Below are 14,328 nucleotides of genomic sequence, written 5' to 3'. Positions count from 1 at the left end.
TAGGCGGTCGCTGCATATGTCAGCGCCCGGGTCGACCGCCCGGCGAGTTATTTCGCCTACTTTGTGGTAACATTTTCTGGCCTCCAATCTTTTGCCACTCGCCTCCGCGCCAAAGAAGCAGGAAATGGTACGCCTTGCTCGACCCTACCGGTAACATAGTGCTGCTGCCTGATCGGATGAGCTGATCCCCTTCTGCTCTGTTCGCCTCCGCATATCAGCTCAGGTCCGCCGGCAATGTGTTCGGCAGAATGCTCTTAAGGCTAAAAGCAGTTTTTAAAGTTCAAGAACAGGCGCACCGGCTGTTCGACAGAATGCTCGTGAGAAACAAAGCACGCTGCTTCGCCCGGGTGAGCAAGCTGGGCTGCGGGCACAAGTTGGCGCTGTTCGCAGATAATGGAAATGACTGGAAACTAAAATGTGCGGTCGTCGAGTACAAACATATCTTATCTTTATGTCGGGTCACCACACCACACGATCCAAGTCCACAGCACAAATATTTACAGCCTGGCAAAATATTCACACCCATGGCTGAATTTGCCCTTTACACTACGCTGCCCTGCTATTGTTTGGCCGAATAAACATATTTGAGTGACTAAGATTTAAGTGTTCATAGGTTAGATAACAAAGTAGTAAGCTAGGGCGGCAGGAACTGCAACCATCATACCAACAATTATCCTGCAGGAAAAGAGGGTAATCAGTTTGTTGTCCCATTCTAATCTGCTTCTTGTTTGCATTAGGATGGTGGGAGATTAACTTACGCAGTGCTTAAAATATCTGCATGCACATTATACTCCTTCGCAAATACAAATGGCACTACTCCTTGAGGTAATGCTGCCTGCGTGGAAGCTTTAGAGGTCAGGCACAATTTTTGTCTTTGAATTTTACGCATTTATGAATTTTCACACACACAGACACATGGCTCAAGGGAAACATTGGAGAAAACCTTACCTGCACAATGGCCACCTTGAGCAAGATTCCACGCATCCCAACAGCATAGGAAGAGATCATCATCAGGGCTGGTCCTAGAAAGAACCTGATGCCTAGTGACACTAGCATCTTCTTAGTTCCGCAGGCTATAATTTTTGTTTGTAGAGCTGTGAAAAGACCTGTAACAGAAGCAATTAGAAGTTATGATTATGTAACTGGGCTTTACAGAGTTTATCTTCATATATGCTAATTTTAATTTTGCCGGTGTAATTCACACCTAGGCTGAACATTGCCATTCCCAGCCCTCCGTCTGAGAGTATCCTTATGGAGTTACTAACGATCAAGGGTAACTGTATTTGCCACCTACAAGAGATGTTATTTAGCTACATATGATAATTGCTGCATTCCAGTTTGAGAATGTAAATTCGATTCATGTAAACCCATGTTAATACCTGAAGCTAATCAGTGCCCAAATTAGACCGATCAGGCATGCGTAAATGTTCGGATTCATCACTAACTTCATCCCAATCACCAACAAAAAGCGGAAGGCCCTAGAACATCTTGCTGATACACCTTTTGACTGGCCCTCTTGGTATGTCTGTTGTGTAGCTCCTAGAGTACCTGCTTCTTCCTCATCTTTAAAAAACCAACTAGTTAAAAACTCATAAAATAAGTTAAAAACTCATGAAAGAAGTTGAAGTTACTTTCTATAAATGACACATGATAGGTTTGGAACCTTTGACAATGGCCCATGGGATAATTCAGAAAAAAATCATCTCACTGTTTCAGGCAAATGTATATCATAGCAGATCAATCGCATTATAGAGAAGTTCTAAAGTAAATGCCACTGTAAACCACCAGACAGTGGACAGTCGTTTTTTCTAATGAGCTGTAGTACTTAAATTACTCTTTATCTTTCTGAAATGTTTAAGATCACTGGAGGTCCCCAGAAAATAACAGCAACATTAAGAATGCACTTTTCAAGAAGGAAAACAAAGAAATGAATGCCGAAAGAACACCTTGCATTCTTTATCTCGAAGAAAAACATGACTAATTTGATTGTGTACAGATGAAACGACTTCATATACTAATCCTTAACAGATTTCAGGTTCTTACCTACAATTTCAGATGATGGTGCGGCAGCTATTCCTTTGGCGGCTCGGAATTCAAGCAGAAAGAGAAGAAGTGTGTACCAAATTAGGCTCTGTAGGACAACTATCTGACTTATCAGCTTGACAGCTTCATCACCATACATTCCTTTCAGCAATGGGATACCGACAATCAGCGTATTGGGCAGTGTCGACAAAGAGAAACCTGTAATGAGCCAATCAAACTTCTCCGCACAACATGCTCTAGATATGGCTGCAAACCCCAGCAAGGCGATCGACTTCTGTAGGATGTCTGCGAATATGAGCTTGAGGTTCATGTCGTAAGGATTGTTTGTGGAGATGACCTGGAAAGAGAGAAGAGGGATGGAGAAGTTGGCCACGAACTTGTTGATCCCAGAGCACTGCTCTGGAGTGAACAACTTCCACCATTTTATGGATAGGTAGGCTAGTATCATGGCTACATACAATGGTGTTGTCGCTTCAAGAACATGGTAGATGGCTACCCAAGAGATCATAATGGATGGAGGAGCAAGAACGCTCCAAATCTCTTGCCGGGCTGAGATCTAGAGAGTTTTTGGGCGTACTGTAGCTGCCTTATATAGACCACAGACAGAAGCCAGGTTTTGTGCAAACTTTTCCATGCAGGATTTAGCTTTAGCCAGAGCCTTTGAAATTGTCCAAATTACCCATGCTGGTAAAGTCCCACTTGCACCTTTGTTACTTAACATCTGAATCAAAACTTATGTAGGACCCCTCTTTGTGAAGCATGATAACAATTGACCATGTTAGTATAGCATTGTAAAGAAGTGATATGATTACGTAGACTAAATGCTGCCTCCATCCTGATTCATGTCTTTTAACCTGCTAAAAGTGCCTTATTGTTTTCTTTATCTGCTTAACTATAATAATGGTGAAAGGGCAATCTAGGATATTTGAGAAGTATGGCCTTTTGATATTCTTCCCTTTATCTTGTTGACTAAGTGGGCCCCTAGATTTGGTCATGTTAATAACTCGATGCACCTTCTAACATTTCTAGTGGCCTTGGGTCCTGTTGAGGGACCATAAATTTTATTAAGGGGTCTAATCGTCTAACCCAGAGACGTTTTGATACTTTCCTTCAGCCTTTTTTTGTGGGAAATCTCGTTAAGGTTTTTACAGCAAAGAAACTAACTTTTCTGTAAGTTAGCTGCCTTTTTTTTCAGTCTGAACTTAGGTACCACTAGAATCAAGGCGTGTTTGATGGGTTGTGTTCCTCTTCTACAGCCAGAGCCAGTTAAGTTGTGTGTGTGTGTGGGGGGGGGGGGGGGGGGCGTACAGCCTGTTAACTGTGGCTCGTTAGCATGAGACACATTACACGAACATGGTAAGCAGTAAAATGACCAAGGCATGTGCCCCAACAGTTTAAAGGCAGAATAGCATTTTTTTTTCTTGTCCTTTTGTTTTCTGGTCAGCAGAACAAGACTTTGGAAAAAGAAATGGTGTGACAACTCCAGCAAATGATACAGAAGCTTTGGCATAGCTTGTCGGTCTGGTGTTTAATTGATCATCACTTCATCAGTGTTCAGTTCATCCAGCAGCATGGTGGTCCACACTTTGCTACGAAAAGAACTATTGAACTAACTTGGATTTTTGTTTAGTTATATGCTCATTTCTTTTGGGGCTGTATGGTTTGGCTAAAAAAATGGTGATAATCCTGTTACTTGTACCTACATTTTAATTGCACCGATGCTACGCCATCATCCTACTGTTCAAAATACTATGCCGGGCGCAACGATGCTTACTTACTGAAAGCATGTTGCTTAAAAGATGAACATGTTTTCTTTTTGTCCTTCCAGGTTTTGCGGTGTCATTTCCCCAGGATTTCTTTTGCTCCAGCTTGGCGCGACGTATTATTCTTAGAAAGCTGATAGGTAGAAGGCAAGAATAAAGAAGTTAATTGAGGGAGAAGCAACGAAGGGAAGAAGTACATGTCCAGTTCACAAGATTTGCCATGCTTGTCCAATTGTAGCAAAAGGCCGGAATGAGTGCTCGGGTGAAACTTGCTTTGAGACCATGGCATTTCTCCCATAAGCAGCAACAGTGCATCTTCTTTTGCTCAAGTAAGGGCTTTTCTCTCTTTCATCAGCTGTACTCTGTTGCGGTTGGCAACCCTCGCAAGCTAGCAGCCTAGCAGGTGGGCGATCTGATGTTGATCTTGCAGGACTCAGGCTAGTTTCCTGTCCCTCCTTTTTATCTTTACCACCGATCGATCGTTTTCTCTCTTTGCATCGATCACACTCTACTCTTCAGCCAAGATGCTTTCTCTCTCTGTCGAAAGGAAAATGATTCTTGTAGAAGGAGTTCTCTCTGAACAAGAAAAGAAGAGAAGATCCTTTAGAAAAGGTATGTACAGTATGTTCATTGTTTACATTATTTGGAAAAGGCCAAGAACTGCGCTGCTTATATTATGAAACACTACGTCTTTCCATGACTCTGTTTTGCCCGTGAATTTACGCCCAATGCCGGACTACAACTGCCTATTCTAACTGTATTGTTCGAACCGGAGACTCAGTTCAGCCCATTGTACCTGTAGATTAACCCAGGGAGGACGAAAACATATTTGCAGGACAGTGTAGCGCTGGCAGTGGCAGTGCTCGACAGCCGTTGCAAGCCTGCAGGTAAGGTAGCCGTGTGCATCCTGCGCCTGATCTTTGCCGCAGGGCCCCTCCCGGAGCTAGAGTATCTATCTCCTTTGGCTTTGTACACACCCTCTGATCTTTTACCTTCTTTGCATGTCTGTGAAGTCGGTCTCTTCCAGGGCGTACAGTTTAAAGCAGGTAGGCGCATGCAGCCGGACGCTGTTTGTAACGTGAGACGCACAGGCTCCCCGGAGTCTTGTCTGATAATGCATCGGATTCCGCTGTTTTCCCGCCAAGAAAACAAACAGTGATAGACTGATGATCGTAGGCCGACCAAGTGCGTCGTGAAGACACATGCGTTGCTCCGAGGTTGTCTGAAATCACACGTTACATCTTAAGGCGCTCGATGGCATCTGCAGCTGCAGCTGCTGACATGGCTGGATCGTCTGGATGGGAGCTTGCGTTGGTCGCAGCATGGAGTAGCAGCTGCAGCATCCAACCGACACAGACGCATCGAGGAGGCAGCAGCAGTTTGGAGCTCTAAGAGCATCTCTGGATCCCGCAAACCGGTGTCCCGCAAAACCATTTTAAGGTCTCCCTGAAAACGGTTTGGCGGTACAGGTACCGCGTGGTCTCCGGCCACTAGTTTACGGGATCTGTTCCGCTGGAGTCCTGGCGGTACCGCAAAACCGTTTTCAGAATTTTACGCAAATTCATAATTTTGAACAATATATTCTTAATACAACAACAACATAAATAAACTTATTAATATTTTAGTATCCCCTCCGTCCGAAAATTTGCCCTTGTCCCTCAAATGGATGTATCTAGCACAAGACAAACTTTTTCAGACAAAGGGAGTATCATACAATGCAATAATCATCTTAATTACAATAAATGTTTAAATCTGACTAATTAAAACAATAATGAATGATCCGGAATGAAAATAATTGTTCAAATCACACATGAATACAATAGAATCAAATGAATAAAATGGGAGTCTACCTCCCCATACAGTTGTCACTCTGCTCAATGAGATCATCACGGACCTGGGTGTGTGTGTGGCATTATCCTCAATCTGCTGGTAGACCTCAAGAAATGCATTGATCTGATCTTTTCCTATCAGGCTCGACATGGCTACCAATATTGTTATATAAAAACTCAAAGTTTAGTCCCTCTCATCCTCCATAATGATGTTGTGTAGAATTACACATGCAATCATGATATTTGAGAGGGATTTCTTATCCCAGAAGTGAGCTCAAACAATGGCAAACGGAGTTTGCAACAAACCAAATGCCCTCTCAATATCCTTTGGGCATGATTCCTGTGCTTGGAATTTTTTTTGTGCTTCTTGCTTTTTGGCTCACTGATAGTCTTCACAAGTTGACCATGAAGAATAAATATAATCGGCAAGATAATACCCCATGGTATAGTCATGTCCGTCGACTATGTAGTTGCAAGCCCGAGCTTCTCCACTAGAAAGTCGAGCAAAAATATGTTATCTCTCCATTACATTGATATTACTAACTGAACCCGGCAATCCAAAGAAGCAATGCCAAAACCACAAGCCATGCGAAGCCACGGCCTCGAGCGCAATCGTGGGATTACGTTTATGGCCGATGTACAGTCCGGCCAAGCCGTAGGGCAGTTTTCCACCTCCAATGCATGCAATCCACACTCCAAGCATGTTCGGTCGCCCTCTTGCTTCATTCATCGCCATCAACTTCTTTGTGTCCTTATTGAGAGCTCGGATATACTCGGGGCCCAAAACCTGGATCAAAACCTTGGCAAACACCTGCACACAGTTGAGCGTGGCATCTCTTCAATGTGAAGGTACTCATTGGTGTAGTCAGCCAGAATGCCATCTATCACTCTCATTGCCGCTGATATTTTTTGGTATGAACTAAACCTAAGCAAACCGATGATAACCCACAAGTATAGGGGATCGCGACAGTCTTCGAGGGTACTATTTCACCCAAATTTATTGATTCGACACAAGGGGAGCCAAAGAATATTTATGAGTATTAGCAGTTGAGTTTGTTAAGGAGTATCAGTATTGGTCTAGGAGTCCTTATTAGTCTATGTTTAGTTTCCTTGCACCTCAAGTCATGTGTAATATATATATGCTCCTTGGGCCTTCAATAAAGATAAGTTGCTTTCCTAACAAGGTATTAGAGCTTAGGTTATTTTTTTCGGGCGCTGCAACTCGCCCTCCCGATCTAATCTCGCGTCGCCGCCTTCCGCCTCCGGCTGATCGACGCTGCTTCTGTTTGTTCACGCACACCTCGATCTTCAGGGCGCAGCGGCTTATCAACGTCTCCCCGGTATACGTCCCCGCAGAGCTACTACCTGCCTCTGTTCCCGTGTTGGATCGATCTGATCCTGTGCTTGATCCAGATCTGGTTTGGTGTAACGCCCACGATGCGGCTATATCTCCCACGTGTCGAGGCACGACTTAGAGGCATAACCGCATTGTAGGTATTGTCGCAAGAAGGGTCATCTTCACACAATCCCATGTAATGAACAAGAATGGGATAACGAGAGTTGGCTTACAATCGCCACTTCACACCATACATAAATAAATTGATACATCATCCAAAGTCCACACATAGACCGACTACGGTCAAATCCAAATGAAAAATAAGATAACCCCAAATGCTAGATGCCCGATCGTCCCAACTAGGCTCCACTACTGATCATCAGGAAACGAAACATAGTAACGACCACGTTCCTCGTCGAACTCCCACTTGAGCTTGGTTGCGTCACCTGCACTGGTATCGTCGGCACCTGCAACTGTTTTGGTAGAATCTGTGAGTCACGAGGACTCAGCAATCTCACACCCGTGAGATCAAGACTATTTAAGCTTGTAGGAAAGGATGGGGTAATGAGGTGGAGCTGCAGCAAGCACTAAGCATATGGTGGCTAACATACGCAAATGAGAGCGAGAAGAGAAGCAACGCAACGGTCGCGAAGCTAGAAATGATCAAGAAGTGATCCTGAAACTACTTACGTTCATTCATAACTCAAACCGTGTTCACTTCCCGGACTCCGCCGAAAAGAGACCATCACGGCTACACACACGGTTGATGTATTTTAATTTAGTCAAGTGACAAGTTCTCTACAACCGGACATTAACAAATTCCTATCTGCCTCATAACCGCGGGCACGGCTTTCGAAAGATAATACCCTGCAGGGGTGTCCCAACTTAGCCCATTATAAGCTCTCACGGTCAACGAAGGATAAACCTTCTCCCAGGAAGACCCGATCAGTCTCGGAATCCCGGTTTACAAGACATTTCGACAATGGTAAAACAAGACCAGCAAAGTGATGAGGACATGACTACCTTGGATACGACCAAAAATATTGCATACGTGCATATTTGTCAGGTGATTTCTAGTGCAAACTATTCAATAATCTATTTATGTTATCCAGAACAAAAATACTTCACACACTTTTGTGTTTTGTCTAATTGCAGGTGTATGGGATATTTGTACAATCCACATATGAAGATAGGGGAAAAGGAGAAGTTTAGGTTCTGTTCAAAAAGTCCTCTCACGTCACTTTTGGGCCAAGAGAAGATAGAGTCCAAGTCTCTCACGTTCTGGATTCAGATTTGGACTGCACAGACATACCTGACTCAAAACGCCAACAACGTTTTCATACGGACTCCGAATTGGGTGATTATTTTTTTGTTGGAAAGTAGATTTCGTCCTCTTTCCAACCCAATTGGATTCACCTTTAAATTCGTCCGGAGCGTTGAGATATGGACGAAACAATCTGACGCTGCAGCAGAATCCGAGTCAAACAACAAGTTCAAAGGTGTTGCATCACCTCCACTTGGGCCCATGAACCTTGTACGACCTAGGGTTGGTTTTAGGCTGCCTTGGGACGTCCTCCCACCTCCTTGGCCGCCACCCCTTGCTCCTATATAAGTAGATCCATCTAGTAGCTTTTTCCTTGGGATTTGTTTAGTTAAAAGTTAGCCATTGCAACTTCGTGTACTTCGTTTGTGTCCAACAACCAGACCAAGACCGCTTACGGATCCCCACCTTTATCAATACTTCATCTATATTCGCAATATTCAGATTGCATTATCATATTCTTGCTTGTTCTTCGATTGCGTGCAGGAATAGACCTTCGTGGTCAGGTTGATCGTGCTCCGGCGTGGTCAATAACCTCTCGCAGTTGGTTTAGCGATTGCTAAGGCGCAACGTCGTGCACGTTTGTAGTCGGATCGTCAAAGTCGACTCCACCAAATCGATAGTTATCATCTCATCGAAAGATTGGGACACCCTCGCCTCTATCAAGTGGTATCAGTTTTCAGGTTGCTCGGTGAGAATTTCCAGTTTCCCCTAGATTAGATTTATTTTCTTACCTATTGTCCAAGAAAAAGCCACAAAAAATTTAGATCTATTCATCCTTTTGTCCAAGCCAGTCCGAGCCTTTGCAATTTTCTATTCATTGTTTGCATTATTGAATTATCGGTTGCATCGTCGTGTCGAGTTGCTGGTCTTAGTGTTTAGTTCGTTTAGAGTTTCGAGTTCTGTTCAATTAGTCACATCACCGCTGCATCGTTATCCTTTCCGCTGTCCACCACCCCATCCATCAATTTGCACCACGTGCTACCCATTGTTCATTGTCACAATCATAGTTAAGGTCGTTCACATCTTCGTTGATCCAATCTGCATCTTATCTAGTTTGTTTTGGAAAGAGGGAGAGCGAAAAAAAGATAGAGAAAAGAAAAGAGAAAAAAAAGTAAAAAAAAAGTCAGAGAAAAAAAAGAAAAAAAGTGTGAGGAAAAAAAAGAGAGAAGAAAAAAAAAACAAAATTCGGATCTATCTAGACTCAATCTCGTAGTTGAATTCGGATTGGAATCTGTTTTGTGCACTGTTCAGTAAAACAGGCATAACTTCCTCATACGAAGTCCGTTTTGGCTCCGCGAGTACTCAAATGAAAGCTAGCGACGAGCCACATGTAAATAGTTGCAGAGACAAGTTCAATATTTGACACCTCAAAATCGTCTTCTAAATAGGTCTTTTTGCCCTCCGAAGTTCGCGGACACAGCTTATTCCAGTTTTTCAAGCCAGTTTCAGAATTCTTTGACTCCTCATATCAACTCGGAATTGAGTGATTCTTTTTGCATTGGAAAGCTTGAGTTAGTAGCATTCTTTGAAAAAAATTATCAGAAAATTGGCTCAAACTTTTCAAGAGGAAAGTTGGAGAGAGAGTTGTTGTATATCCTGCTTGGCAGTTGTTTTTCATTATTATCTTTACTGCCGTTGTGATCTTCACTTATATCTTGCTGTCCAGAGCTACTTAGTATCCTTCATTGATGCTAGTTGTGCTACGCCGTGACCTCATTAGTGTTCTAGGCTCGCGTCTCTAGTCCGGTCTAGCCTAGGACCAGCACAGTACCGTCGTTGAGCGTTTATTCACCATTGCATCTCTGAATTGATTATTGCTCATATTTTGCTACCATATATAGCCAACCCAGCTCCACATATTTCTGCACCGTGTATACGTACGTTCCCCTGGCAATCGCTTTACACAACCTTCAGAGTTATTTAACACCGCTGGTTGCCTGTCACTACCTGCTGCTTGGTAAGAACTTGTAAGATATTGATATTTGCTTTACTGTGAGCACTTTACAATCACATCCTAGTAGTTCATAGGAACATTATTCTCGAATTTTGTTTCTTGTTTCTACTAATCATGACAGGTTCCGGAGATAGACGTTCTTGGACGATGGACACATCTTCACCATCACGAGAGTTGGGACAACACACACAAGCACATGGTCAGGTTATCTCTTTACCGTCATTTGAGGGTAGATTTAATCCTGCTATTTATCTAGCTTGGGAGCTTGAAGTAGAACAAGTTTTTAGTCACCATGACTTTTCTGAACTTGAGCGAGTACGAGCTGCCACTAGAGCATTTACTGGTTTTGCTTCTGTTTGGTGGAGTGTGCATTGTAAGAAAAACTTTGATAACCAACCCACAACTTGGAAAGATTTGAAAGATGTAATGAGACAACAATTTTTCCCTCCTTACTATCGTCGTGAATTGCTTCGCAAATTTGAACAATTTAAACAAGGCAACAACATTGTTCATGCTTACTACCAAGAGTTCAAATCTTATATGCATCATTGTGACATAGAAGAATCTGAGGATGATACAATGAATAGATTTTTTGGTGGTTTGAACCATGATATTCAGGCACGATTTCAGTATATTCCTCGTTGCATTACTGGTATGTATGTTCGTGCTTGTACCTTTGAGAGACAGTTACAGGAGGATGCATTGGATGACTACAACAACTACTATTCTAGTTCATGCTCACCACCACCGCTTGGTTCCTCCACCGTTGCACCTACTAGAGCAGCCACACCTCAGATTGTGAGCGCGACATCATCTCAAGAGTATGGTACATTGCCATCATCCGTACCTACATCAGCTACATCTTTGCGACAAGGTAACTATAAAGGTATTGATGATATAACTTCACATGAGAATGATGCATGCCTAGTTAACTTGAATACATCATGTGTTGAGTTACCTATTGATTTGAGCGCATCACCTATTTTAGAGAATCATGTTACTGTCATGAATGCGTCATGTGGTCAAACATCTGAAATACCAACAATTTTGAGTGGACCTAATGACTTAACTGTTGATGCAAAAGAACCAATGTTTAATCATTTTGATATGACCTCTAATCTTGGTGATGATTCTGTGTCAAATGACTTATTGCATGTTTGCTTATTTAAGCATGTTGTAGCATGTAAATTTGATGCAAGTAAGGTTTATTCACCAATGTTGGGATGGTTTAATGATGAATATTGTCAATCTTTTCATATGAATAAGAGCTTCACTTATATGTGCAAACCGAGTTGCAATACTTTCATGCCTTCTACTTCTTGTAATAATATTTTGGCTTTATATTTTATTAACTATGAAAGTTACTCATGTATACATGTGTCATATGTGCAAAATCCACGTGAAGTAAAAATGGATGACATATACATATACAACATGTACACCTTGTCTCTTTTGTTAGCCACATTTCAGATTAAGCAACGCCGAGGACGGCTTTATTTTCAAGAAGGGGAGGATGATGAGGACATGACTACCTTGGATACGACCAAAAATATTGCATACATGCATATTTGTCAGGTGATTTCTAGTGCAAACTATTCAATAATCTATTTATGTTATCCAGAACAAAAATACTTCACACACTTTTGTGTTTTGTCTAATTGCAGGTGTATGGGATATTTGTACAATCCACATATGAAGATAGGGGAAAAGGAGAAGTTTAGGTTCTGTTCAAAAAGTCATCTCACGTCACTTGGGCCCATGAGCCTTGTACGACCTAGGGTTGGTTTTAGGCTGCCTTGGGACGTCCTCCCACCTCCTTGGCCGCCACCCCTTGCTCCTATATAAGTAGATCCATCTAGTAGCTTTTTCCTTGGGATTTGTTTAGTTAAAAGTTAGCCATTGAAACTTCGTGTACTTCGTTTGTGTCCAACAACCAGACCAAGACCGCTTACGGATCCCCACCTTTATCAATACTTCATCTATATTCGCAATATTCAGATTGCATTATCATATTCTTGCTTGTTCTTCGATTGCGTGCAGGAATAGACCTTCGTGGTCAGGTTGATCGTGCTCCGGCGTGGTCAATAACCTCTCGAAGTTGGTTTAGCGATTGCTAAGGCACAACGTCGTGCATGTTTGTAGTCGGATCGTCAAAGTCGACTCCACCAAATCGATAGTTATCATCTCATCGAAAGATCGGGACACCCTCGCCTCTATCACAAAGCCGCTCGAATGTGCCGACAAATCCCGATAGGAGCTGCACATATCTCGTTCTCAGGGCACACCGGATGAGCAGTCCGTACAACTAAAACCAGGCCTCAAGTTTCCCCGAGGTGCCGCTGCAAATGGCTCTAGTTTGGACCAGCACTCAGAGGAACACTGGCCCGGGGGTTTAAATAAAGATGACCCTCGGGCTCGCGAAAACCCAAGGGAAAAAGGCTTAGGTAGGCAAATGTAAAACCAAGGTTGGGCCTTCTGGAGGAGTTTTATTCAAGACGAACTGTCAAGGGGGTCCCATAAATCACCCAACCGCGTAAGGAACGCAAACTCAAGGAACATAACACCGGTATGACGGAAACTAGGGCGGCAAGAGTGGAACAAAACACCAGGCATAAGGCCGAGCCTTCCAACCTTTACCAAATATATAGATGCATTAATTAAATAAGAGATATTGTGATATCCCAAAATATCCATGTTCCAACATGGAACCAACTTCAACTTCACCTGCAACTAGCAACGCTATAAGAAGGGCTGAGCAAAAACGGTAACTTAGCCAAACAACGGTTTGCTAGGAAAAGATGGTTAGAGGCTTGGCATGGCATTATGGGAGGCATGATATAGCAAGTGGTAGGTAGCGCAGCATAGCAATAGAGCGAACAACTAGCAAAGCAAAGATAGAAGTGATTTCGAGGGTATGGTCATCTTGCCTGCAAGGTTCTCAGAGTTGTCGAAAGCTTGATCCTCGTAAGCGTACTCAACAGGTTCCTCGTTCACGAACTCGTCTCCCGGCTCTACCCACAGCAAGAACACAAGCAATGGAACCACAATCAATCACGGGAAATGCACAAGCAACACGATGCAATACTTGCATGATATGCGAGATGTGATATGCGATGCATATGCGTGCTCCGGAAGAAAAAGGATGAACAAGGCATCAACTTGGCAAACCAGGTATGCCACTGGAAAGATGAGATGATTTCGGTCGAAATCGATATAAAGATCACCGGAAACGGATGCACGGTTTGCAAATGGCAAGCAAAACAAGAATGACATAATTCTGTAATTAACAGCATGATAGCAACTAGAATACATCAAGTAACTATGCTACAGCATCCCAACATAGTAACAAAGCATATGGCAGTGATCTAAAAGAGATGGTTGACAAAAGATGAACACTGAGCTACGGCTAGATCACCCAATAACAGGTTCAAACAAGCATGGAAAAAGTGCAACAGATATCAGCTTCACAGACTTAGTGAAAATACTGAACATGGCTGAAACAGCATCAGGTAGCAATGTTCAAAGCAAGCAATCAACATGCTACAGGAACTTATCATAGCAAAACAAGGAATGGCATGAATCTACAAAAAGCATATCACAAAAGTCCCTTAATGACCATGAGCCAAAAAGGATCAGAAGATATGATGGCCCTCATATAAACATAGCAAGTTTCGTTAACAGGTTTCAGACTTAGCAGAAAACAGAGTATTGCATTAACAGAATTATGAAGGCATCTTTGTGAGCTCGATGCACTCATCACAAGGCAATGCATGACAAAACAAGCATACCTATAGCAAGATGGCATGTTTATGAAGCTAACCATGGCAATAACAAGTTCATAGCATGTATGGATCAACTACAACAACCTTGGCAAAATTGAATATCATGTTAACATTCTGCCAGGAACATTTTACAGCAAAAGTAGAGCAAGATTGAGACATGCTAGGGCACTCCATAATTTCAAACAGGGGCACGGATATATAGAGCACAACTATATCTAAAAAACATCCTTATTGAACATACCCAAAAGAAGCATGGATCTCACTGTAACCACATGGATACATGGCAACAAAATAACA

General features: G+C 42.7%; 1 protein-coding gene across 1 annotated transcript; it reads right to left on the bottom strand.

The window, feature by feature from the left end:
• Positions 1–434: 434 nt before the first annotated feature.
• LOC123074624 (probable auxin efflux carrier component 8) lies at positions 435–2,710 on the bottom strand. The gene is made up of 6 exons (XM_044497417.1): positions 2,044–2,710; positions 1,380–1,563; positions 1,205–1,290; positions 949–1,106; positions 759–835; positions 435–675 (listed from the first exon to the last, which is right to left on the bottom strand). The coding sequence occupies exons 1-6, from the start codon at positions 2,549–2,551 to the stop codon at positions 615–617; spliced, it is 1,074 nt and encodes a 357-aa protein (XP_044353352.1). The 5' UTR covers positions 2,552–2,710; the 3' UTR covers positions 435–614.
• Positions 2,711–14,328: the final 11,618 nt, after the last annotated feature.

Source organism: Triticum aestivum, chromosome 3D (genome assembly GCF_018294505.1).
Source record: "Triticum aestivum cultivar Chinese Spring chromosome 3D, IWGSC CS RefSeq v2.1, whole genome shotgun sequence".
In the NCBI taxonomy this organism is placed as follows: Eukaryota; Viridiplantae; Streptophyta; class Magnoliopsida; order Poales; family Poaceae; genus Triticum; species Triticum aestivum.
This window is presented reverse-complemented; position numbering and strand designations above follow the sequence as displayed.

What these genes read in the sequence shown, in the direction of transcription:
- LOC123074624 (XM_044497417.1), bottom strand. Translation starts at nt 2,551, where the DNA reads ATGATCTCTTGGGTAGCCATCTACCATGTTCTTGAAGCGACAACACCA. An exon ending in ACCATCATCTGAAATTGTAG is followed by an intron (nt 1,564 to 2,043) that starts GTAAGAACCTGA and finishes GGTTTTTTAAAG; the next exon opens with ATGAGGAAGAAGCAGGTACT. An exon ending in TGGGCACTGATTAGCTTCAG is followed by an intron (nt 1,291 to 1,379) that starts GTATTAACATGG and finishes CATCTCTTGTAG; the next exon opens with GTGGCAAATACAGTTACCCT.